This window comes from Triticum aestivum, chromosome 2B (assembly GCF_018294505.1).
Source record: "Triticum aestivum cultivar Chinese Spring chromosome 2B, IWGSC CS RefSeq v2.1, whole genome shotgun sequence".
In the NCBI taxonomy this organism is placed as follows: Eukaryota; Viridiplantae; Streptophyta; class Magnoliopsida; order Poales; family Poaceae; genus Triticum; species Triticum aestivum.
Genome location: NC_057798.1, coordinates 798189625 through 798216753, shown reverse-complemented (window position 1 = coordinate 798216753; position 27129 = coordinate 798189625). Strand labels below are relative to the sequence as shown.

Below are 27129 nucleotides of genomic sequence, written 5' to 3'. Positions count from 1 at the left end.
TCTGTGGTACTCTGCAACACAAGGAACCATTTGTTACAAAATGCACCATGATTACAATTCAAATCACTATAAAAAAGAAAGATATGCCAAGAAACATAATTATTGCAGTTCCCCTGTTAACTTGCTAAGCACATCTAGTAAAGGAACTACACAAATGTAATACAACCCTGGAACAAGAGGGAATAGTTGACCTCATATAAACTAGATTGCTCTGCATTACTGTTGCTATTTCAAGCCAGCACCAGCTTACAACCCTCATTAGGAAGCCATCAAACTAAGATAAATTCCTATATCATCAACATAACTCTGAATCTGTATGACACAAATTAACCTAGCTTGGATTTGAGCTAAAACAAATTGTCTTGGCCGAGTGAATTTTAAATTTTGACTAAAATACACAATGGTTTGGTCACCTCCCAACACCGCTCTGTGTTACTCCTCCAAGCATAGACAACTCTGCACATGAACTCAGAACTAACACCGGGGATCTTCCACCCGGAAATAATCTTGGCTTTATAGCTTAGGGCTTCCGGCGAGAGATAGGCATGGAGTGGACCAGGGATGGAGGGTGATAACCCACAAGTATAGGGGATCGCAACAATTTTTGAGGGTAGAGTATTCAACCCAAATTTATCGATTCAACACAAGGGGAACCAAAATATTCTCAAGTATTAGTAGCTGAGTTGTCAATTCAAGCACACCTGGAAGACTTAATATCTGCAGCAAAGTATTTAGTAGCAAAGTAATGTGGAAGTAACGGTAACAGTGGCAACAATAACAGTAACAATTTTGTAGCAATCGTAAGAGTAGCAACAGAGAAGTAACTAAGCAAAGAACAATATGTGAAAAGCTCGTAGGCAATGGATCAATGATGGACAATTTTGTTGGATGCAATTCATCATGCAATAGTTATAACATAGGGTGACACAGAACGAGCTCCAGTTCATCAATGTAATGTAGGCATGTATTCCGAATATAGTCATACGTGCTTATGGAAAAGAACTTGCATGACATCTTTTGTCCTACCCTCCCGTGGCAGCTGGGTCCTATTGGAAACGAAGGGATATTAAGGCCTCCTTTTAATAGAGTACCGGACCGAAGCATTAGCACTTAGTGAATACATGAACTCCTCAAACTACGGTCATCACCGGGAAGTGTCCCGACTATTGTCACTCTGGGGTTTGCCGGATCATAACACGTAGTAGGTGACTATTGACTTGCAAGATAGGATCAAGAACTCACATATATTCATGAAAACATAATAGGTCAGATCTTAAATCATGGCACTCGGGCCCTAGTGACAAGCATTAAGCATGGCAAAGTCATAGCAACATCAATCTTAGAACATAATGGATACTAGGGATCAAACTCTAACAAAACTAACTTGATTACATGGTAAATCTCATCCAACCCATCACCGTCCAGCAAGCCTACGATGGGACTACTCACACACGGCGGTGAGCATCATGAAATTGGTGACCGAGGATGGTTGATGACGACGATGGCGACGGATTCCCCTCTCCAGAGCCCCGAACGGACTCCAGATCAGCCATCCCGAAGAAGATCAGGGCTTGGCGGGGACTCCGTATCGTAAAATGTGATGAATCCTTCTCTCTGATTTTTTTCTCCCTGAACGAGAATATATAGAGTTGGAGTTGAGGTAGGTGGAGGTCCAGGGGACCGACGAGGCAGGGGGACGCGCCCTGCACCCTCATGGACAGGGTGTGGGCCCCCCTCTGTTGATTCTTTCGCCAATATTTTTTATTAATTCAAAAATGTGACTCCGTGAAGTTTCAGGTCATTCCGAGAACTTTTATTTCTGCACAAAAATAACACCATGGCAATTCTGCTGAAAACAGTGTCAGTCCGGGTTAGTTACATTCAAATCATTCAAGTTAGAGTCCAAAACAAGGGCAAAAGTATTTGGAAAAGTAGATACGTTGGAGACGTATCAACTCCCCCAAGCTTAAACATTTGCTTGTCCTCAAGCAATTCAGTTGACAAACTGAAAGTGATAAAGAAAAACATTTACAAACTCTGTTTGATCTTGTTGCTGCAAATATGTAAAGCTAGCATTCATGTTTTCAACAAAGATTATGACTAACCGTATTCACAATAACACTTAGGTCTCACATTTATTCATATCAATGGCATAATCAACTAGCGAGCAATAATAATAAATCTCGGATGACAACACTTTCTCAAAACAATCATAATATGATATAACAAGATGGTACCTCGCTAGCCCTTTTTGAGACCGCAAAACATAAATGCAGAGCACTCCTGAAGATTAAGGACTAACTAGACATTGTAATTCAAGGCAAAAGAGATCCAGTCACAGTCATACTCAATGTAAATTAGTAACAAATGCAAATGATAGCGGTGCTCTCCAACTGGTGCTTTTTAATAAGAGGATGATCACTCAACATAGAAGTAAATAGATAGGCCCTTCGCAGAGGGAAGCATGGATTTGCAGAGGTGTCGGAGCTCAAGTTTTGAAATAGATATAAATAATATTTTGAGTGGCATATTTTCATTGTCAACATAACAACCAAGAGATCTCAATATCTTCCATGCTACATACATTATAGGCAGTTCCCAAACAGAGTGGTAAAGTTTATACTCCCTCACCACCAACGAGCACATTCCATGGCTGGCCCGAAACAATGGGTACCGTCCAACTAACAACAATCCTGGGGGAGTTTTGTTTGCAATTATTTTGATTTGAATTGAGCATGGGACAGGGCATCCCGGTTACAGGCCATTTTGTCGTGAATGATGAGCGGAGTCCACTCATCATGAGAATAACCCAACTAGCATGAAAGATATAGACAACCCTAGTTGATACATGAGCTATTCGAGCATACAAAACAGAATTATTTTTTGGAGGTTTAAAGTTTAGCACATGCAAATTTACTTGGAACGGCAGGTAAATACCGCATATAGGAAGGTATGGTGGACTCATGTGGCATAGCTTTGGGGTTTATGGAAGTGGATGCACAAGCAGTATTCCCGCTTAGTACAAGTCAAGACTAGAAATAGACTGGAAAGCGACCAACTAGAGAGCGACAAGAGTCATCAACATGCATTAAGATTAACCAATAATGAGTGCAAGCATGAGTAGTAAATCACCATGAACATAAATATCATGGAGGCTATGTTGATTTTGTTTCAACTACATGCATGAACATGTGCCAAGTCAAGCCACTCGAATCATCAAAGGAGGATACCACCCCATCATACCACATCACAACCATTTTAATAGCATGTTAGCATGCAAGATAAACCATTATAAACTCCTAACTAATTAAGCATGGCATGAGCAACTATAATCTCTAATTGTCATTGCAAACATGTTTCATTCATAATAAGCTGAATCAAGAATGATGAACTAATCATATTTACAAAAACAAGATGGGTCGAGTTCATACCAGCTTCTCTGATCTCAATCATTTCATCATATCGTCATTATTGCCTTTCACTTGCATGATCGAACGGTGTAGATAATAATAATAGTGCATGTGCATTGGATGAAGCTGGAATCTGCAAGCATTTAATACATAGGAGAAGACAAGGTAATATGGGCTCTTGGTTAGATCAACAATAATCCATATGACAGCCACTCATCATTTTCATCGTGGTCTTCTCCTCTCGACCCCCAAAGAAAAGAAAAGAAATTCAAATAAAACTATTTACACGGGAAAGATCCCAACAAGCAAAAGAAGAACTGGAAATCTTTTTGGGTTTTCTTTTAATTAATAAGCATGGAAAGTAAACTAGCTAAAAGCTATGACTAATTTTTTTTGTTTTTCTTAAGGTTTTTCAAACACACAAGAAGAAAGCCAGAAAAGAAAGTAAACTAGCATGGATTGTACAATGAAAAATATTAACACCGACAACTAGAATGAGTGTGTGAACATGAATGTAATGTCGGTGAAAAATACGTAATCCCCCAAGCATAGGCTTTTGGCCTAAGTTGGTCTATGGCCATGGCTGGCCTGGTGGATATCTAAAGTCGTAGTTAGGGTTGTACTGAGATGCAGCGGCTACTGCCTGGAGAGCTGCAGCCTGGAGGCGAGCCTCCTTCGTCCTCCTCTCATATTCATTTGCCTCCTCCCTGGTTATAAAATATCTCCTGTTTTCCTGAAAGTTAAAGAAAGTAGGAGCAGGGAGAGTGATAGGGACAGTACACCGTCTGTCAAAGATTAGTCTGTACTGGAGGAACTGCCCGTTCCTCTCAAGAAACTGATGGCGAACCATAACATTATAATCTAGATAAGCAGGTGGCAACTCAATATCATTTCCATTTATGGGTACACCAAGATAATCAGCTAAACGAGTTGCATAAATTCCACCAAATAGATCCCGACTTTTACCATTAAGATGTAACCTCCGTGCGACAATGGCCCCCAAGTTATATTGTTTATCACCTAATAGTGCACTCTTGAGGACACTAAGATCTGGAACGCACATGTGACAAAGCTCATTTTTACCGTTAATGCATCTACCTATAAAGAGCGCAAAGTAATGTATGAAAGGGAAATGAATGCTCCCTATGGTAGCTTGTGTGATCTCTCTAGTTTCTCCCACAGTGATACTACCAAGAAAATCTTTATGTCCAGATTTGCGAGGTTCACTAAAGTTGCCACACTGTTGGATTTTACAAGCAATGTTAAAATCTTCAAGTTCCATTGTATATGATTTATCATAGAGGTCAAATAAAACAGTGTGAGTGTTGCGCGTGGATGAAAATTTAAACCTCCTCACAAAGGAATCCGTGAGGTAATAGTATTGTCGGCACTTATCTGATACGAAGTCCTCAATATCAGCATTACGTACATATGCATCAAATTCATCCTTGAAGCCTGCTTGGACCATAAACTCTTCCGACGGCCATTCACAAGGCTGCACTTGAGCTTCCCTTGGTGGTTCAAAGTCTGGCTCACGTATCGCGAGTCTTGGTTCTTGCTTCCTTGAAGAACCACCTTGGTACATTTTCCTAAACATTTTTTTCTTCTGAAAAATTTCTGAAATTTTTAGTGACTCAAAATAAAAGTGAACCAAACTCAACAAGATTGATAGCAACTACTCCCGCAAGTGCCTAGAGGCTATATCATGCATTAGAACTACTTTGGACCATATAAATTTGACATGCAAGCTCAAAAACATGGTCACCTCGGCAGCAAAAATTTGCAATAAATAAAGCACTAGAACAAAAACTAATTGGACCATAGGACGAGTCACAGACCGAAGAAAAATCCCCGAAAGCAGTTTTATGAATGGAGCTTTGAGCTACGAGATCGAAAATGGCAGCAAAACGACCTAGAACACGGGTTTGAGCTACAGGATGATTTTTTCTGGAGGAAGACAAAGTGTGTGGGTGCTGGAATAAATGGAGGGGGTCCATGTGGGGCCCATGAGGCAGGGGGTGCGCCCTAGGGGGTGGCCGCGCCCTGTACCCTCGTGGCCAAATGGTTGGTGCCCCTAGTGTGTTCTAAATGCCAGAAATTCTTAAATGTTCTACAAAAAATCATACTCTATTTTCAGGGAATTTGGAGAACTTTTATTTTCGAGGTATTTTTATTGCATGGATAATTCAGAAAACAGACAAAAAATATTATTTTTGCTTTGTTTAAACTAAATAACAGAAAGTAAAAGGAGGGTACAGAGAGTTGTGCTTTCTAAATTCATCCATCTCATGCTCATCAAAAGGAATCCACTAACAAGGTTGATCAAGTCTTGTTAACAAACTTCTTCCGCATAACATGAAACCGGAGAATTTTCGAATAATACTATTACCTCAACGGGGATATGCATGTCCCCAACAATAAGAATATCATATTTCTTTTTGACAGTAGGAAGAGGGAATTCAAAACCTCCACTAGTAATAGTTGAAATTTTTCCAATAGAATTGATACTATGAACTTGAGGTTGTTTCTTCGGAAAGTGTATCGTATGCTCATTACCATTAACATGAAAAGTGACATTGCCTTTGTTGCAATCAGTAACAGCCCCTGCAGTATTCAAAAAGGTTCTACCAAGGATGATCGACATACTGTCGTCCTCGGGAATATCAAGAATAACAAAGTCCGTTAAAATAGTAACGTCTGCAACCACAACAGGCACATCCTCATGCATCAATATGAACATCATCATTAACATTATCACTAGGTTCATGTTCATTACCAGATTGTGTTTCAACATCAGAAATAGAAATATCATTGGGATTCTCAGGTGTGTCAATAACAGGTTCACTAGAAGCATGCAAAGTCCTATCATTTTTCTTTTTTTGAGAAGGACTAGGCGCATCAATTTAATTCTCTAAGAATTTTTCTCAACTCTCTTAGGATGGCCCTCAGGATACAAAGGTTCCTGGGTCATTTTACCACCTCTAGTCATAACTCTAACATCATTATCATTGTTCTTATTATTTAACTCATTGAGCAAATCATCTTGTGCTTTAAGTACTTGATCTACTTGAGTGGTAACCATGGATGCATGTTTACTAATAAGCTTAAGGTCACCTTTAACTCTAGACATATAATCACTCAAGTGTTCAACCATATAAGCATTATGTTTCAATTGTCTAACAACATAAGCATTTAAGTCTTCTTGTTTAACAATAAAATTATCAAACTCATCCAAGCATTGACCGGCAAACTTAGTAGATGGGATTTCACATTTATCAAATCCTTAGAGAGAATTTACCTTTACTACCTGTGTCGGGTTATCAAGACCATGTATTTCTTCAATAGGTGGTAAATTCTTAACATCTTCAGTTTTAATACCTTTTTCTTTCATAGATTTCTTTGCCTCTTGCATATCTTCAGGACTGAGAAATAGAATAACCCTTTTCTTCAATGATATCTTCAGGGGACCCACGAGGCAGGGGGCGCGCCCCAGGGGGGTGGGCGCGCCCTACACCCTCGTGGAAAGGGTGTGGATCCCCCTCTGTTGATTCTTTCGCCAATATTTTTTATTAATTCCAAAACGTGACTCCGTGAAGTTTCAGGTCATTCCGAGAACTTTTATTTCTGCACAAAAATAACACCATGGCAATTCTGCTGAAAACAGCGTCAGTCCGGGTAAGTTCCGTTCAAATCATGCAAGTTAGAGTACAAAACAAGGGCAAAAGTGTTTGGAAAAGTAGATACGTTGGAGACATATCAAGGGGGAGGCGCACTTACTTGAATTTCATGCGGGAGAGGTACTCGATGACGGAGGGTGTCCTTCTCCATCGACTTTGGTGCTGAATATGAAGTTGGCGGGAAGATACTCATTCAACACCGACGACGATGAGGCACCCACCATCTCCTCCGCTTCGATTCGTGTGGTGCTTGCACTTCCTTCTCAGGCTCCGGTGGTTGCCGGTAGTGGCGTCGGCGAGGGAGGTAAGGCTGGTGGTGGATGTGGTGTCTGGTTGGGTAGGCGTATTAGTCGCGGCTTGGGCTCGGTAGGTTTCGTGATATACTGAGGCCCACTCCTTTTTGGCCACACTCTAGATTTGGTTCGGGTGTATGCATTTTCTCTTCTTTCTATATGCATGCCAATCCAATTTTGCAACTCCAATTTCACACTACAATAATTAAAATTTTGTGCTCCAACCTTGCATATTCAACTAACACTATAAATTCTTAATTTTCAAATTTCAGACTCAAACATAATATATGGTATGAATGTATGAATAAAATGTGATGAGCATCATATAAAAGAGGCTTTATCATTTGCAAAATTTGATGCCTGCTCAATGGGACCACCGGAGGTTGACAAGGTCGATGTCTATGCTCAATAGGATGACCTCGAGATCTTCTATAGTTGCAGCTTTGCCCAATGGGTGTTTAACGAGGTCGACGCGGTCCATGAGCCCTATGTTTGATGGCGTACTGCGTGCCGAAGCCCAAGGTGATTGACCCAGTATCAAATGCTCCCTTCCAGAGAAGCTGCGTCACTGTTGCAAGTCATTAGTGAGACTTACAATGTACAAATGGGTTGCTCTGCCTAGCAGGGGGCTGGATAGGTTGGAACGCTCCTCGAGGCCTATGACAGCATAGTAACTGACAATGCAAGGCAGCGCCCTAGATTGGGGCATTACCTCATTGGTACCTATGTATTCTGGATCCATTTTTTCAGTTTTCTTCTAATGTCTCATCTATGTGGATGACTCCCTGAATCATACACTAGTCATCTCATCTCATAGTAACTTATAACATATCTTCCCAGAAAAGAGTAGCAGAATGACCCTTTTATAAATAAGAGAAACGAACTTTCATAGTGCTAGTTTAGGCATGCGGTCTATACATGTATCCATACTCCTGAGACAGCCACTACCGTTGCTTTGCTGCCGCTTGCGTTTTCAAATACTTCATGCGACAACACATTTTTGTAGTGGTTGCTTAACTAGAGGTGATTTCAGATAAACCATTCACGTAGATGCCATGGGAATCATGCATGCATGCTGTGATGTAAATGCGTAATGCATGCATGTACGTGCCGCCGCACCGTGCATTATGCATCCATACCATTTTCAAGGCCCCTATGGTATGGATAAAACATGATAAGCATGCATGGAGAAAACATGATAAGCATTGTCCAAAATAACTTGGCACTACCATTTGCATGATTTAACGCCTGCTCCAACCTCCCTATAGTGTGGCATCGTCGCCCATGGCCCCTATGGTATGGTAAGAAGTTGTCAAGAGACCAGAGAGGTTGGCACGGTTTGTGAGCCCAACTTGAGCAGAGTAGTCTATAATAAAGCCTAGTGTGGTTCATCCGGGGATCAAGTAGCCGATGAACACGACATCGTTAGTGTATCCAAGGAGGTAAAATTTGTTCGCCCACACCATGGCTGCTCTGCCTTGCAGGAGGTCAGAGAGATTAGGACGCTCCTAGAGATATGTGACACCATATAGTAGTTGTCGGTGGAGAGGCGTCCCGTCGTATCATGGATTAGGTGCTCGATCTTTAATATCTCATCCATACCTACATAGTGCAGACCTATTTTTTCAGTTTCCTTCTAATTTCTCAACTATGTGGGTGCCTCCTTTCAATTGTACACCAATCATCTCATCTCATAGTCATATGATGTCTTCCATCAAAAAGTAGCATGGTGGGCCTTTTATAATGAGAAAAATGAACTTCCACGGAGGTGTTTAGGAATGCGATTTGTACATCTATATCCATGCCCCTGAGGGCTGAGGTAGCCACTACCATTGTTTCCTGCTTGCGTTCACAAAAGCTTCATGTGGATCATGGATGCACTGTTACCAGTCAGCGACATCTGGACCATGCCATATTTAACAAATAATTTTTTTTGTTAAATGTTAATGTTAATTAACGGCAGCTAGACCACCACACTCATGAAGCCACTTTTTAAATGTTCAAGTAGTTAGAGCATATGCCACAGTCATGAAGTTGATCTTGGGTGTTCTATATATCTACCACTTCGTAACTCTCATTTATACAATAGTTGCTTGTAGCAATGGCTTGGGCCGCCGCCTCCTAGTCAGTCACACTACTCCTTGTTGGCGCCGCAGCTCCTGTGGTGGCCGCCGTGCCCCTCCAATATACTCTTTCTATCCGGATTTATAAGTCCCGCACGTATTTTAAGATTACCTTAATATAAACCTGGCCAACAATATGAATAATGTACTGCAAAAGTATACCATTAGATTCGTACTCAAAAGAAGTTTCTAATGGCATAATTTTGATGACACGCTACTTTTGTATGGTGGTCCAATAGATAGTTGATATATATCTTAAAATATGTGCGGGCCTTATGAACTGGATGGCATGAGTAGCCAAGCAAGTCAAGCTATTATGTCCACCCGAAAACTCCACGCGGAGCTGTGTCGTCATCACATTTGTCACCGATGCGCGACACGACGACAACCCTTGTGTTTCTGCAGACTTGACGAGTGCTAGGAGTCCCTCCTCATGGACGATTCTATCGACATCTACATAGTGTGCAGACAGGTCGGCCTGACATCATTGAAGGCTTGGTGATGTGCTTTCCGTCAATGTCACTGATGATGTATTTTTCTCATGAGCAATAAATAAAAGAGCATTTTGATGGGATAAATAGAAGAGCTGAAAAGGCAAAACCCAGATCATATCGTTGTTGTGCGATCTTATTGAGGAGAAACTTTGTGATTGTTTGATTATTATATGCTGTCTTGCGGATGGTTAGTTCGAGCGTGGAGCCGAGCTTGTCCCATCAGAGCAAATGCCCATGGATATTTGGAGGTCCCTATGCTATGAATAGATAGGTATAAGGTTTAGGATCGCCCGGCTCAGCGGCACCGACGTCCACTAGCCCGACGGGAGGTAACGTTGAAATTGAGGATTCAGAGAGAGTGCGAGACGGCGGAGCAGAGTCATCCTCTCCGGCGGTGACGGGCAACGTTCTCCTTCTTACTTGGTGTGATATTACCCTCACTGTTAGTGGTTAAAGGTACTCCTTGCTCATTGTTTTGTTGCCTTTATATTTTTTACCTGTATGCTAACACGAGACCATCTTGTTTGAGCAAGGAAAGACGCTGCAGAAAAAAAATCACCATTTAGAACGGCCTAGTTTCATGGTATGCTTTCTCTGAGCTCTAAATGTACAACAGAAAACAGGCTCCTCTGTATGTATTTAGGAACTGGACAATGCCTATGCCACTAATCATTTACTCAAAATCGACACACACTTTGTCTTGAGCTGTGAAACTGAAACTTGGAACCAGCTCTGGTGTGTTCAATACATATTGCATAGACAAGAACTGTAAGAAACTAAGAATGATAACAAACGACAACAATGCCATTATTAAAAAAAACAGAGAGAGGACAGCAATGACACTCACAACCTGAATCCATATGGGAAGGCAAACAAGATACATACGCATAAGGATGTGCCTGCTCTTATCGTAATGACACAACAATCTCACTGAGCTCATCAGGAGAGGTGCCTTCACTTAGGGAAGCCAGTGGACCGGCAAAATTTCCATCCTTTGTGGGAAGATTCATGCCTTGAGAAGTAGATGGAGCGGCAGCATCTTCTCGGCTCCCACGGTACCGCCGCGTCTTCTCCTTGGACAATCGAAACTTTTGTGTCCTCTGAAGCTTGTGCTGGAACGTCTCCATCCCAGTGCAGTGTAGCAAAAGCCAGATGTTGGAGAGGTACTCCCCGCCGGTGCCAATGCTTTTGGCATGCAAGTACCCCCGGCATCTGCCAGCAGAAAAACAGAGCATCTCAATCCACACACCTTGTATCACCTCCCACATCTTGTTCTCATCCCCGAGACGCATCAACCTTTTAGCAATCACCCTAGCATCTCGAACAAAACAACCTTGTGAAACCTGTGGAGACTCCACGATATCAACCACTTTCTGAGCAAGTTCATCTTCCATCACATGACCCTTTAAGATGTCACTGAGTTGTGCATGTGCGACTCGGCAGAGATGCTTTCGACTGCCTGGGAATAGCATCTCAGGACTTTCAGATAACAAATGCACCATATAATTTGATATTTGCCTGCATCGGTTGGTACGCTCAGCATGGTCCGGAGAGGTGCGTGTACAGTAGAAGCAGAAATCCGTGGCCAAATGCCAGAGAAGGACACTCTCATCCAACGGCCTCTCTAAGCTCCATCCTAGCATTTTGTGGCATCCCTTGCTCTCAAGTGTCCATTGCCCTCTGACATCATTGAACTCCTTGTAACTCTGAGCATCTGTTATGTACTCCTCCCACCCATCTTGGATATGCTGACGAACTAACCATGTAATGTCTTTCGATGAGTTGTTCATGAACTCGCTCTGCCTTCTCTTGTGAATGAATAATCCTATTAGGTTATGTTCAGCAACCATGTCATACTACTGGGGCTATCCTCCGATGAAAAGTACCTATCAAGGCAGCCGAAGCTAGCATCCATGAGAGCCAAAGGTTTATGGAAGCATTTGAGAACCCCAGCGACAAAAAGGAAAAACGCTGAAGCCAATAGTGTTCTATCGGCTGATGACGGCCATGACTTGCAGAACACGTAGATGGCTACTGTCACCTAAGACGGTGAAATTGGAGTGGAGAAATACAATCAAATTGGGGACGCGTCTATAAATGCAAACTAATAAGCATGTAGTGGTCTAACTGCTAGTTAACTTCGCATATATGGCATGGTCTGACTGTTGCCTGCATGTAATGTGATGCATGATCCGCATGACCTCTCCATTCATGAACGTGCGTAGGAGGGAGGGGGAGTTGGTTGGTCAAGAATTCAAGATATAGCAATATCTCGACAGAGGTTTCTTCAGTGGGATCCTTTGTTTCTTTGTCGAATTTAATTAAAATTTTCATGAGACGTTTCACTTATGTCAGTTTTTCCACAGTTTGTAGAGACTTCTGTGTATTGAAAAGGTGGGCCATGATTACTTCATGCAGGAGTGTGGGGTACAATTTCGTGAGGGTTGACAAAAGTGGTACGAAATTGCTCTACACACGATGTGCCCTGGCCGATCTGTGCACGACAAAACAATCAAGCGGCCGCTGCTCCTTTGTGGACCAGATTCCTACCGCTGGATTTGATCGTCGTCTGCAAATCGTCCAAAAGTTGTCGTCCGCATAGCATTGCTCAAAGTGGTAAGTGTAGGCAGTAGGCTTCTCTACCGGGCTTTATCTCTTCGTGCAAAAGAACCATTCATAATAAAGATAAGTTGCGACCCCGAAGCTATTGAAATCCTGAAGGGTCATGACCCTAATTTCAAAAATAATGATACTTTCATGTGGGTGCATCACCACCTCCTCCACCGGGCATGGCCATCAATGTCTCGGTAGGTATCATAGTGCTACTGTACCATTCTCAGTAAGATTCTGCTATGTGAACCTACAATTCGGATACTATTTGGACCGTCTAGTATCTCAATATCGACAACCTTGCCTCTAGCTTTGGGATTGCAAGCCAATGGTATTACGATCCCAATTAGCTTCGTAGCATATTACAACTATTTTTTAACAATTAGAAAATGAATCTCCCTTGCTTTTTTCAGGTAAACATGGAGCCACATCATATCAGATAGGGAGCAATGTTCATGGAGTAGGAGATCCAAAGCCTCTCTTGCTTTTTTTAACACGGTACAGACGCAAGCGCTCATATACACGTGCATACACTCACCCATATGAACGCACACACGGACACCTACCCCTTTGAGCACCTCCGAAAGACTGAGCCGGTATTTCATCTTGAAATTTACGAAGTCATAGTAGGCACCTCGTCATCGACGGGGACGTCTCCTCCCACTGAATACGCATCATCGGAAATCCTGAAATAATCCAGGAATAAATGCGAGCACCAGGACTTGAACCCTGATAGGCTGGGATACCACAGTCCCTGTCCCTCTAACCATCCAACCACAGGTTGGTTCGACAAAGCCTCTCTTGCTGATTGGAGTCTTCAGACCACGATACTGGTAATGACGGATTCGAGAACAAGTATGCTCATCCCCAACCCATGTTTACTTTATCACAAAAAACAATGTTTACTTGTTGAAGGTGTTAGACCGACCATGCATTGGGGATGATAATCCGTGGTTCGTCCTTTGGTTGGACCCATCAACGTTGAATTGTTGATGTATGTGTGGCAATCCCTTCTTGAAGGCATTGTCTAGGAGTAGAATACTATTCCTTTTTCTTTTTGACTAACAAGTAGTGTACTTTTCGTTGGGTCTCCTGTTGTTCGATATGTTATGGTACATGTCAAAGAAGACCACAATCACGAGGCAAGTTCAATAAGCTCACCTTAGGTTATTTCCCTATTTCTTGTTTATTCATTTGTTTTACATTAATGCATGGCATTGCTATATAAGTAATAATAGTTATTTTGGAAATAGGGAAAAACCAGGTCAACAAAACTAGTAAAGGCCATTCAGAAAATTGAAAAAATAGGGAAGTGGAATGTTCATATGAATGCGCAAAGCAGGAGAGTTGCAATACAATTTATGTTTTTGGGCATCGACTAGAAAGCACCATCCCAGTACCCACGATTTTGATAGAATTTAAACTTTGGGATAGCTTTATTGGAATCAGGTTTTGGTTACCGACTAGAGTTGCTCTTAGGCGTACAAAATAAAAACATGGCCACGAAACAAATGCTGAAAAATCACATATAGATTGCTCCTTGTGCATGCATATCGTTTATATCTAATTAAGGAAAATAGCTATGCGGAAACTATGGTCAGTCACATACGAGGACAATCACGTGCAAGTAATAGAGAACCACATATATATAGGGGCGGCATCACCGGCTTCCGCGCAAAAATACCACCAAGCATGCATGCACTCCATTAATACAACACCTCACAAACCTCACAACAGCACCGAGAAAAATTGCGAGATTTGAGACCGAGATGGCCTCCTTTTCCTCCGCCTCTGTGCTCGCTCTGACGATCATGGCGGTGCTCGTCGCCGGTGCCCGGTGCAGCACCTCGGGCAAGGTTGGCTTCGCACTCACGAAGGGTTCCAGCCCCACCAATCTCATCGTGGCCGCCAAGTCCTTTGGCGGCACTACCGACGACTTCTCCAAGATGCAGGTCAAGGGGCAGGGCTCGGACAAGTGGATTGACATGAGCAATGCGGGGAGCTCCGGCAAGGGGAACTCCGTCTGGAAGGCCGTATCCTCTACCGCACTCAAGGCCCCTCTCGCCATCCGTTACCAGACAAAGCAGGGCACGACTGTTGTGAATGACGACGCCATCCATTCATTTTAGAAGATCCGTACATCCATGCATGCTGCGGAACCTAAGGGCACTCTATGCTCATTATTTTGTTACGTTTCATAATTTTGACCTACATGCCAATATGATGATCATCTTCCCGGGGAAAGGAAAGGTGTAGCAGAAAAAATAATCCATTTTTAGAATGGCCTAGTTTCATGGCATGTCTTCCGTGACCTGTGAATGTACACTGAAAAACAGGCTCCTCTGTACGACTATAAGATTTAGGAACTAATATCACATGCCTATGCTAGAGACTGTATTTTGGAGATACTTTTGTAGTGAATGTGCTACTTTATTTTTCCCTTTTGATCCCACATGGGACGAAAACACCACGGCCATATCTTTGGCAGCATCGCATCTAGAACCATAATTTCGCTGCAAGGTGCCTGCTACTTGCAATCTCCGCTATTTTTTGTTGTCGATCTCTTGCCCCCATCATGTTTTTAACTTGATGTATGGCGTGAGAGGGAGGTGGCGGCGTCGGGAGCATCTGGAGGGGGAGCTAGGAAGCCACAAAAGTGCAGGCAGTTATAGAATATTGAAGCACAATAAAATGTTTTAGTGTGCATCAGAATATGGTAAAAATAAGATAGCGCTCTAACAAAAAATGAAACATTATAATGCACTCTAAAACACAATGAAAATGAAGGAAGTAGATGTATATTATTTTTATTTTATAAAAGAAAGCAAATTTGTGTGATTCACCTTCAAAGCGCACTAAAACACAATGAATTCCGAAAAAGAGTGAACCTCAAGAAAAGTAAATAAAAATGAAAGAGTTTTTTAAATTTTGTGAGTTGTAAGAAAAAACAGTTTTCAGGAATATATTGAATATTGGTATTTTTCTTAAACACCTTGTTGGAAAGAGCACAATTGTTCAAACCGAATATAAATCAAACTTACGATTCAAAAGACATTAGGCATCTAAATTTCTATATCAAAAGAAGCGAGAAGACATTTGTGACATAGAGATGTAGTGAGAATGGTGGGCCCGGTGGGGGCATGCAATGGAAAAGACACCGTTCGTAACCACTGCTGACGCACACTACATACCATCTTACACAAGGTGTGAAGAAAGAAGGTAAAATATGGAAGTTGGCTATACTTTGTACATAAAAATTAAATGGTTTGCATATGTGTTGTGGCACAAATCCCAACAACTGAATGAAAGGTGGATCCATGCACAGAACATCCCGTGCATGGTTGATAATCCACTCTCACTTTAGGACCCTTTTCTCTTTATAGACAAAGAACTACCTCCAAATAATAAGCCTCCTATTTTTCTGTAGCATGCTAACAGCTTCAATTTGTTCTCAATGTCTAACCTTGACCATGCCTAAGTTTAGGCATGCGATGATGCGGTCTGTATGTAGATATCCATGCATGCCCCCGCTGAGCCTGTCACTTTTGTTGTTTGGTCGCTTGCCTTCACAAATGCTTCACCTGGCCACACATTGCATGCATGCATGTCCACACTGCAGGCATGCAATAGTTAGACCATGCCATGCTTGTGAACTTAGTTAGCGGTAGTTAGGCCACGCTATAACGATGCAGTTCTTTTTTCTTTTCTTTTGGGACAGGGTACCATACCCATGAAGTTATCGGTATATATATCATCCTAGGTAGAGATAAGCCTCCACCTTCTAGTCCTCCTCACACTGCTCCCTGCCGGTGGCGCAGCTTCCGCGGTGGCCACCGAGCAAACCACTTCAAAGTACTCCTTCCATCAAGATTTATAAGGCCCGCACATATTTCATAAATTTAATTTGCCATAAATTGATAAATATGACCACAGCTGGTATATGAGTTATACCGAAAAAGGCTTTCGCCCCGCTTTATAAATAAAGCAAACCGCCAGAGAACACACATACAAGGACTAGTCCACACGCACACACCCAAGTCTCACACAAAAGTACAGAGGTTCTGCTGAGGGCACAGCTCAACAAGCCCAGAAAAAGAAAATCAAGAAAACAAAGGAAGCCGCCTGAGGACGAGATAAACGCCTAGTCTGGCTCTAGCGGAGGCAGCGGGGGCGGCCGCGACAAGCGGACGGCCATCAATCGGAGGTCGGCGATGAAGGCGGAGATGGCGTCGCTGTCCTGAGGGCGGCTAAGCGGCCGCCAAAGCTGCAACAAACAGAGAGTTTGTAGATTGCGTCAGTAGCTCGTCAAAGAGGAGTGCGCTGGATCACAAGCTTATTGCGGATCGTCCAGAGGGTCCAGGCTAGGACCCCAATCTCAAGCCACCTAATGTGGCGAGACGACAAGGGAGAGTTCTGGAGTTCGGCAAATAAGTCGGGAAAGTTGGTGTGGCACCACTCTCCACCAACCACTCCGCGAAAGCAGCTCCAAACGAATTGAGCGGACACACAGGAGAAGAAGATGTGATTCGAGACTTCGGGAACACCGCAGAGGGGGCAGATGCCCGAGCCCGGGCCATTTCGCTTGTGAACCTCAACCCCGGACGGAACTCGACCGTGAATCCATTGCCACATGAAGATCCGGATCTTCAGAGGTAGGCAGATGGACCAAACCGCCGAGAGGGGGAGGGGGGCGGAGGAGGGGGCGATGGCCATGTAGAGACACTTGGTGGAGAACAGGCCGGATGGCTCCAGGCGCCAACGCACCTGGTCAGTGCCACCGTCCACCCTAGGCTCATGGAGGGCAACACAGTCCAAAAACTCGCGCCAAGCAGCAGATTCCGGGGGCCCAAATGGCCTCCGGAAGGCGAGGTGCCCTAAGTCAATAAGGGCCCTCTCGACAGAGATCTGATTATATAGGTTTCTCATGTAAATCGTCGAGATAGGTTATGGATTAAAGCAGGCATATAATCTACACTAGTTCTCACTATTTACCTGTTCATTTCTTGCTTAACCATTGACCTAGGTAATGAAATTTCAGTGTTGAGTACACTAATTATGATGTTTCAAAAACGATAAAAAAAACCTGATGGCATAATAGCCAGAATTTAGGGCAGTTGCAATCGAAAATCATTTCTTGAATGCACATCATCCATTGGAGCATCGTGCCATACTGTTATTAGCATCTGTAATTGTTCACGTCATGCAAGAACCAACTAACAAATTATGGGTCACTGGATTTTCAAGTTTTTACCCGGCATATTGATGACCCTGATCATGTGACGGGGCGTTGATGGCACGAAGACAATCTGGAGTTGCATTAGCGCACATACCAAGTGCAAACAACAATGAGCAAAGCCGTTGGAATGCCACGACAAGTAGTTGGAAAGCTGCTAGGCTCGGACAAATAATGTACTCCCTCCGTCCGAAAATACTTGTCATTGAAATGGACGTATCTAGATGTATTTTAGTTTTAGATACATTCAATATCATCCATTTTGATGACAAGTAATTCCGGACGGAGGGAGTACTACTTTATTTGGCAAAACTTGCTTTGGGTTAGATTAAGCAAAAGCTGCTACACAGGAATTTACGCACGAGGAAACAACACCTTTCAAAAACAGGTTTTGAGCTTCTTTTGAGCCTCTAACCATACTTAATAAGTAAAAAATAATCTGCACTTTAGTTGTTGCAAATTGCATTCACACATGCATGCATAGATCCAGATCACTAATCCACCCGCTCTTACGACTAGAGATTATTGGAGCCTCTGTGCGAAAGACACTATTCAATCAGCAGCAGGGCTTTCTCACTTACGTTCTGACCTTTTTAGAGATTTTCAAAAAATAATTTCGTCGCGGTCATCCGTGGCATGCTCATGCACATGCAGTCCGCCATCTATACTACTCCCTCCGTTCCTAAATATAAATCTTTTTAGAAGTTTTAAATGGACTACAACATACAGATGTATATAGACATATTTTAGAGTGTAGATTCACTCATTTTGCCCAGATAAACAACCAACGACTACATTGGGATCAGGAGGATCTGTGGGTTTGTTGTTTGCCAATAGGAATGGGCCACATTACATAATGATGTCACATTAGATGTGAGGTATTATCTCACATCTAGATGTGACATAGTCACACCCAAGACTAAAATACCTCAAAACTGTAATTAAATCAACAGTCAGATTAGATCTATACTGCTCGTCGTTATATTGGCAGTATAAGGTACGGTAAAAGCTCTCCATGTGATTTACTTGAGTCCAGAGCAGAGGGATTAAAGAAGCGGCAAAAAGAAATAGAAAAGCAATCAAAAGCTTCACAAAACCTGTCAGAGTTTTAAATTTTTCTGACATAATTGGAAAATGTTAATTGAATTGAGGAAATATCATGAATTGAAATTTTAACAATTTTTGAAAGTTCAGAAATTTGAAATAAATTCATGAAAATCGAAAAAAGGGACAAATATTCAAAGAAGTAGAGGAAGAAAAAAACAAACAAAAAACCAGCAAAAAACTCAAGTAAAATAAAAGAACGATCAAAAGCTTCACTAAACTGACTGGCCGAAAGCTTGCCTTGTGTTGTTTGTTATGTTTTGATGTAGATACTCTACCGAAATATTTTCACGTGCGAAGCTGAAAATTGAATGACACCTCAGTCAGTTGGGTCAGTTTCAGGTTGTGAAACTCAATGCACACTGACGCTCTTCCCCAGGACTGCAAACGCCACCCTGCATCTTCAAGAACAAATGAAAGCATAGATTCAACCTCTGATGCAGGCAGGGGATTACTATGTAAGTCAGGCAACATTGAACGTTGGTGACATCCAGGTGCAACAGCCAAAAAAAAGGTTAGCCATATACATAGGATATAAGTAGGTGGATAAAAATGATCTTGGAAGAAGAGAAAGGAAGCTTGAAATTAAAGAGGGTATGTATAGATTATTTTTTAGGGGAAGAGGGTATGTATGGATTATTTTTTCTTTTTTGAGAAACTAGAGGATTTCTTTTAACTAGAGGATAATTTTTATTTGGGATTACTAGATGATAGTTTTTTTTTGAGAAACACTAGACGATAGATTTTTTTTGAGGCAAACACTAGATGATAGATGATTTGATCGTGAGGACTAGTGTGGAAGTGGGCTGGCTCTGTGGGTTTAGTGGGCTGGGCCTACCTCTTCTTTTGGTCCTGTTTCTCCCCCAAGAGAAACCTCTGCTCTCTGGCCGCCGCCGCCGCCGCCACCTGCTCTCTGTGTCCTCATGTCCCGCCCGTCCTCCCCCCTCTCCACCGACGCATCCGTCCATTCTCCTCCACGTGAAAGTCAAAGTGAAACTGAAGCCCCTCCTCTCTTGCCGCATGTTGCAAGGTGAGCTCACTCTCACTCTCACTCTCCTCTCTACTTGCCCAGAAGAAATTTTTGGTATGTGCAATACTTGAAATTTTGCACCGTCCGTCGATGGAGATTAATTAAAGTGTAGTTCCCATGGATTTTTTTTTCGAACCACGATGTCCTTTGGGAAATGGGAATGAAGCAGTGTAGTCGATGTGCATCAGCACCAACCACCTTCTGCACGATATTTAAAATTTGGTCGATCTAGATTGTAACTTGTAACTTGTAGGACACAACTATATCGTGTTACAAGTTAGCTATATACGCAGCTTAACTATGATGCTCCTACTTCAGACGAAATTGCACGTCTACACTGATTTGAGTGACTCATCTATTGATCTGAACACAAGTTCCACTCTTGAGTGCTATTCTGGTTTTCAACTTTTCTTGATCTGAATAACATGTGTCGGGCCCAACTATTACGTTAATCTGCATCTTCAAAGATAGATATTAGCCAAAAATGCAGCCAAAACATGTTATTAAGGCCCAGGTCCCAGGTCTTTTGACAGCTTACGGCGGTTGTTTGAGGTGATGATTTACTTATGTGGGTGAATATGTTGAGCTAGCATCTCCATTATTTATTTGTCCCCACTGTATGTAGGTAAAATTGGGACGACTAGTATAGGGATCTAGACATGAGGTGAGCTGATGTTGTCCAGCAATATCAACCACTGGATCACACCTGGATTTGATATATGGCAAAGTTACAAACAATTTGAGGTGAGCTTGAGCTGATGTTACGACAAACAATTTGTACTTGTGCATGGACAGTCGTGTGTGTGTGTGTGTGTGTGTGTGTGTGCGTGCGTGCGCGCGAGCGTGCGTGCGTGCGTGCATGCGTGTGTGTGTGTGTGTGTGTGTGTGTGTGTGTGTGTGTGTGTGTGTGTGATTCCCTGGGGCTACCCGGCCATGTTGCATGGACAGGATATTGTTGTTGGAGCTCAAGCTGCAGGAGGAGCGGCTCAACTACAGGAGGAGAACAGGGTACGGCAGGAGGAGCTCAAGCGTGCCCGGCTGCTGGTGGAGGAGAGCATGTACTGGAGGAGGAGGAACTCAAGCGCGCTCAGCTGCTGCAGGCGGAGGAGAAGAGGGTGCTGCAGCTCAAGCACGCCCAGCTGCAGGAGGCCAAGCTGAAGTTGGTGAAGGCGTTGGAGTCCGTTACAAGGTCGATAGACAAGATTAAGTCCTCTGCAGTGTCGTTGATTGATTGTGCTTAAACCTCACATGGTCCCGTTGACTTTGAGATTCAACCAACAACTAAATAAAACTAGTAGGATAAATGAAGATGGGAAATCAGGCCCTTGTTGGTACCAGCAGCAGCAGTAGTAGATGAATCAGCATCTTATATATGTTTACAGAGAGAGTATGTTTCTTTGATTTGATATATGGCAAAGTTACTTACATCACCAAACATCGAACATTGCGTTGCCTTCAGCAATGTCTTGTACTACCTCCATTCCAAACCAAAATATAAGACATTTTGGTAGTATAAGACAAAATAGCCTTGAAAGTTTTGGCAAACAGGTTGAAGTTGGTCCTCCTGAGATTATTGCGGAAACACCTTCAAGAGTTAGTTACCTGATCGATAGGCCAGTTGGCACATTGAAAAATTGCAATGTTTGGTTCACAATGTTAGATTATATGTTAGACTTGTAATACAAGTTGATCAAAGCGACTAGGTTTAGGAAGCCCAGGCTAAGTCGGTTTGTGACTTAGGCCTTTATATATCTCTTGTACCCCCTCTATTATCAATACACAAGTTTCATTATAATTCTACATGGTATCAGTTTAGACGTTCCTAGGGCATGGCTGCGCCCCCCACGCCGCTGCCGCCGCCGCCGACCGGCTTCTTCGAACGCCGGGCTGCCCTCGCCGCCGCCAAAGCAAAGGCCGCCTCCGCCGCGACCGATGCCTCTTCTTCCTCCACCCTCGCCCTAGCTTCGACCCTACCCACCACCATCAACTATGCTGACACCATCTCAGATGTCATCCCGTTCATCCCCGTTACTTTGGATCTTCCAAAACACAACTATTATCACTGGCGTCATCTCTTTGAAGTTCACCTTGGCCGTTGCAACCTCCTGGATCATGTTGCCCCGGGCTCCGTTGCTCGGCCCTTCGATCCTTGATGGGTCAAGGACGATCTCACCATCATCCAGTGGATTTATCAACCTCGTCTTCCGCGACGCCACCAACGCTGCTGCCCTTCGGGTGGCTCTCCGTCAACTCTTCCAGGACAACGTCGACGCCCGCGTCAACACCCTCCACACCGAGCTCCGCAACACCGTCCAAGGCGATTCTCAGGTCGGTGTCTACTGCCAGCGTCTCAAGTCCATCGTGGACGAACTCTGCGAGCTTGGGGACCCCATCGACGACCGGCAACTCATCAACGTTCTCCTCGTTGGCCTCGGCGAACGCTTTGAAAAACAGGCATCATTTATCCCCATGATGCGGCCGGCCCCCTACTTCGCCGAGGTGCACTCCATGCTTCAATGGGCCGATCGCGCCATCACAAACAAGGAGTTGTGTCCTCAACTCTTTGTCGCCACTCCGCCCCCTCCCCGTCTCCTGCACCTGTCGTGCCGCCGACGACTCCGGTCCAGCCACCTCCCGGCTGGCGCCCAAGTCCAAAAACTACAGAGGCAAAAATCCAATCTACAGGCCTCCATCACTGTCGCGACCCCCGGCTGCACCAACGCCTCCTCCCAATGCCGCACCGCCACCAGTGCCTCCAGCATGGCGTCCTCCACATGATCCTTGGACAGGAATCGTCCAGGCCTGGCTGATGCCCTGGACTGCCCCCTCTCCTGTCGGCGCTCCTCCCGCGTACTCCGGCTCCTGTATGCCGGGCATGCGCCCCAACACGGGATCTCCTGGCCTACTGGGCTCCCATCCTCCGGCGCAGGCATACCATGCTGCTCCAACACCCTACTACAGCGCCCCGGAGCCGTACTACATCGACAACAGCGGCATCTACCAGCCGCCGCCCCTGCTGTAGTCGTCCTCAATCACGCCGCAATAGTTGCATGGACCGCCGCCGCCTTCGACTACACCACCCCTACTGGCTTCACCGACTCCTCATTGCGACCAGCTGCTTTTTTGCAAGCCATGAACCACTTTGCTGCTCAAGGAACCTCAGGTATGGACTGGATCTTTGATTCTGGAGCCTCTAGCCACATGTCTAATTCGAGTACTATGCTGTCAAATTGCACCTCCTCTCCTTTTTGTTCTATCACTCTCGGCAATGGCTCCACCATCCCCATCTATAGCACCAGTCACACTGAGTTACCCTCCACTCTAAAACCTCTTTTACTTCAAGATGTCCTTGTTGCTCCTGCTCTTATCAAACATTTAATATCTGTGCGAAAATTTACTTATGATAATCTTGTCTCAGTAGAATTTGATCCATTTGGTTTATCTGTGAAGGATCTTCAAACCAAGGAGGAGATCGCTCGCTTCAATAGTTCCGGAGACCTCTGCTGTATCAATGGAGCCCCTACCGCAAGTCCACCTTCATCCATGATGGCCACCGTCCACCTTTGGCACCAGCGACTTGGCCACCCCAATGCATCCACCACATCATCTCTACTTAGTGAATTTGCTCTTCCTTGTAATAAAGATCATCATGATCCTTCGATGTGTCAGTCGTGTCAGCAAGGCAAACATGTGCGCCTTCCCTTTAGTTCCTCTAGTTCATCTAGTGCTTTTCCTTTCGAGCTATTGCATTGTGATATATGGACGTCTCCTCATACTAGTATTTCGGGTTTTCAATACTATCTTGTTTTATTAGATGACTTTTCTCATTTTGTTTGGACTTTCCCTCTACGCAACAAATCCGACATTCATATTATTTTTCTTAACTTTAAACAATATGTTTCTACTCACTTTCTTCTACCAATTCGGTTTCTCCAATGTGATAATGGTTGAGAATTTGACAATTTTAAAAATAGAAACTTCTTTCTTCAACATGGCATTCTTCTTTGTTTCTCCTGTCCCCACACATCTTCTCAAAAATGGCAAAGCCGAGTGCTCTCTTTGCACACTCAATGATATTATTCGTACTCTCCTTATACACTTATCGAGGCAACCCAAGTTTTGGGCCGAGACCCTCCGCACAGCTACCTATCCTCTTAACATCCGACCCTCTTCTGTCAATCCAAAAACAACTCCTTTTTACTCTTTTTCTCAGTCATCCAAACTACACCGAGCTCAGTGTGTTTGGTTGTCTTTGTTTTCCAAACACCTATGCCACATCTCCCAACAAATTGGCTCCCTGATCTCTTCCCTGCGTTTTTCTCGGATACTCCGATGAACACAAAGAATATCGTTGTCTTGATCTCATTACTGGTCGTGTCCACATCTCCCGTCATGTCACTTTCGACGAAACTGTGTTTCCCTTATCTTCTCGATCATCTACCCATACTGCACCATCGGCCACTCCTCCTTCTCCCTCTCGCACGCTAAATCCCCTCCTCTACAACCCCATTTTCGCCACCCCTAACTCTGCCACTATCGCGCCACCACCCAGCCCATCTCCTGCCGCGGCACATGAAATACCGGAAAACGCTGCCACGGCAGCCCTTTCTGAAAATGCTGCCATGGCAGACCTTTCTGAAAACGCTGCCACAGCAGACCTTTCTGAAAACGCTGTCACGACAGACTTTTTTGAAAATGCTGCCACGGCAGCTAACTCCCCCGTGTTCGATCCTTCCTCTGCGTCGGGAACATCTACACCTCGCTTACCCCCACGTGTTGTTCCTATTCCCCCTCCCACAAACGAGCATGTCATGCGTACTCGCCCTAAGTCCAGTTTTCGTCTTCAACCCAAAGATCGTCTTAGTCTTCTTGCTACATCTCCTATCTCTCCTATTCCCAAATCATACAAAGCCGCCCTACTTGATCCTCAATGGGCTACTGCCATGAAAGATGAATATACAACTCTGCTTCAAAATAACACCTGGCAACATGTCCCTCGTCCCCATGGTGCAAACATAGTTTCTGGTAAATGGGTTTTTCGCCAAAAATTTCACTCGGCTCTCTTGCTCGTTACAAAGCAAGGTGGGTTTGTCATGGTTTTTCTCAGCAACATGGCATATGGCATAGACTATGATGAAACGTTTTCTCCTGTTGTCGGACCTAGCACTATTCGCATTGTCCTTAGCATTGTTGTTTCTTCCTCTTGGCCCATTCATCAACTTGATGTCAAAAATGTCTTTCTTGATGGTAGTCTCAACGAAACCATTTATTGTCAGCAACCTCTTGGCTTTGAGGATCCTAGTCTTCACTATCATGTCTATCTCCTTCAAAAATCCCTATATGGTCTTAAACAAGCCCCTCGGGCATGGTTTCAACGCTTCTAAACTCTCATTCAAACCCTCGGTTTTGTTCCCTCTCTCTTCGATAATTCTCTTTTTGTCTTCCACAAAAATTCTCATACTTCCTATTTGCTTTTATATGTTGATGACATTGTCTTACATCCTCTTCACAATCTTTTCTCAATCATATCATTACTCTTCTTAACAATGAATTTTCTATGACTGACCTTGGTCTTCTCCATTATTTTCTTGGCATCTCTGTCACTTGTGATTCTAGAGGATTATTTCTCTCTCAACGTCAGTATATTCTTGATCTCCTCTCCAAGGCGGGCATGCATGATTGCCAACCTTCTCGCACACCCGTTGACACCACCTTCAAACTCTCCTCTAATGGTGAACCCTTTTCCAATCCCATGCTTTATCGTAGTCTCACTGGAGCTCTCCAGTATGTCACCCTCACACGTCCGGAACTTTCCTATGTTGTCCAACAAGCTTGCCTTTACATGCATGATCCCTGTGTTCCTCATCACAATCATATCAAAAGTATACTTCGTTATCTTAAAGGTACTCTCGACCATGGTCTTCACATCAATTCTTCCTCTCCTACTACTTTGACAGCATACTCTGATGCCGACTGGGCTGGTTGCCCAGATACTCGTCGATCCACGTCCGGATACTGTATTTTTCTTGGTAACAACTTGGTTTCTTGGTATTCAAAGCGACATGTTACAATCTCAAGATCATCTGCTGAAGCTGAGTACAGGGCGGTCGCACATACCGTTGCTGAAACGGTTTGGCTGCGTCAATTGCTCTCGGAGCTACACCGCCCCATTCATCAAGCAACTATTGTTTATTGTGATAATGTTTCGGCCATCTACATGTCCAGCAACCTTGTGCAACATCAGCGTACCAAGCACATTGAAATCGACATCCACTTCGTTCGAGAAAAGGTTGCTTTGGGGCAAGTCCGTGTTCTTCATGTTCCCACTACAGCACAATTTGCCGATATCTTCACCAAGGCTCTCGGGAATGCGCCATTTATCAATATGCGTTTCAGTCTCAACGTTGTTGAACCCCAAGTTGAGACTCCGGGGGGATGTTAGATTATATGTTAGACTTGTAATACAAGTTGATCAAAGCGACTAGGTTTAGGAAACCCAGGCTAAGTCGGTTTGTGATTAGGCCTTTATATATCTCTTGTACCCCCTCTATTATCAATACACAAGTTTTATTATAATTCTACACACAAGAAGCCTCCCAAAGGCATGCTCACCGCCGCACCCGGAGCACACCGGAGCACCATGTCCATCAGGACGGCCGTCGTGCCGGCCGGGGTGAGTATACATGACATGGCCGGCCTGCCGCTACTGGCATCTGCGCTGACAAGCACGAGCTCCAGCATCTCCATAGCCAGGTTCCGCAGAAGCGTGCATGACGACGACGACCTCTTTCTGTCGGTGTCGGAGCTGATGTAGCCTCTTGGTTGGCCTGGTCCGACCAGCAGAGGTTGGCCTGGTCCGACCAGCAGAGGTTGGCCATCGCCCTTACCATGGTGCCGGCTCGAGCACCTTCCATGACGAGCTCTGGGCGACCCACGGCCACGATGGCGGTGGCTCCAGATGTATGGATGAGGCAGCACAGCCACACATGCCTGTCTTGACCTTGAAGCTCCCCTGTCTCAGCATAGAAGATCACGTATGATTCGACCTCTCTTTGCTGGCTAGTAAACTTTTTGCAAAAAGCATTGATCGGGCCATTTGATCACATTCATTGTAAAAGGAGCTGACTTGACAGAAAATTGACATACACACCCTTG

General features: G+C 44.0%; 1 protein-coding gene across 1 annotated transcript; it reads left to right on the top strand.

The window, feature by feature from the left end:
- The first annotated feature begins 14289 nt into the window (after window positions 1-14289).
- On the top strand, window positions 14290-14975 carry LOC123042858 (uncharacterized). The gene has a single exon (XM_044465230.1). The coding sequence runs from the start codon at window positions 14377-14379 to the stop codon at window positions 14734-14736; it is 360 nt and encodes a 119-aa protein (XP_044321165.1). The 5' UTR covers window positions 14290-14376; the 3' UTR covers window positions 14737-14975.
- The last annotated feature ends 12154 nt before the right edge of the window (window positions 14976-27129 follow it).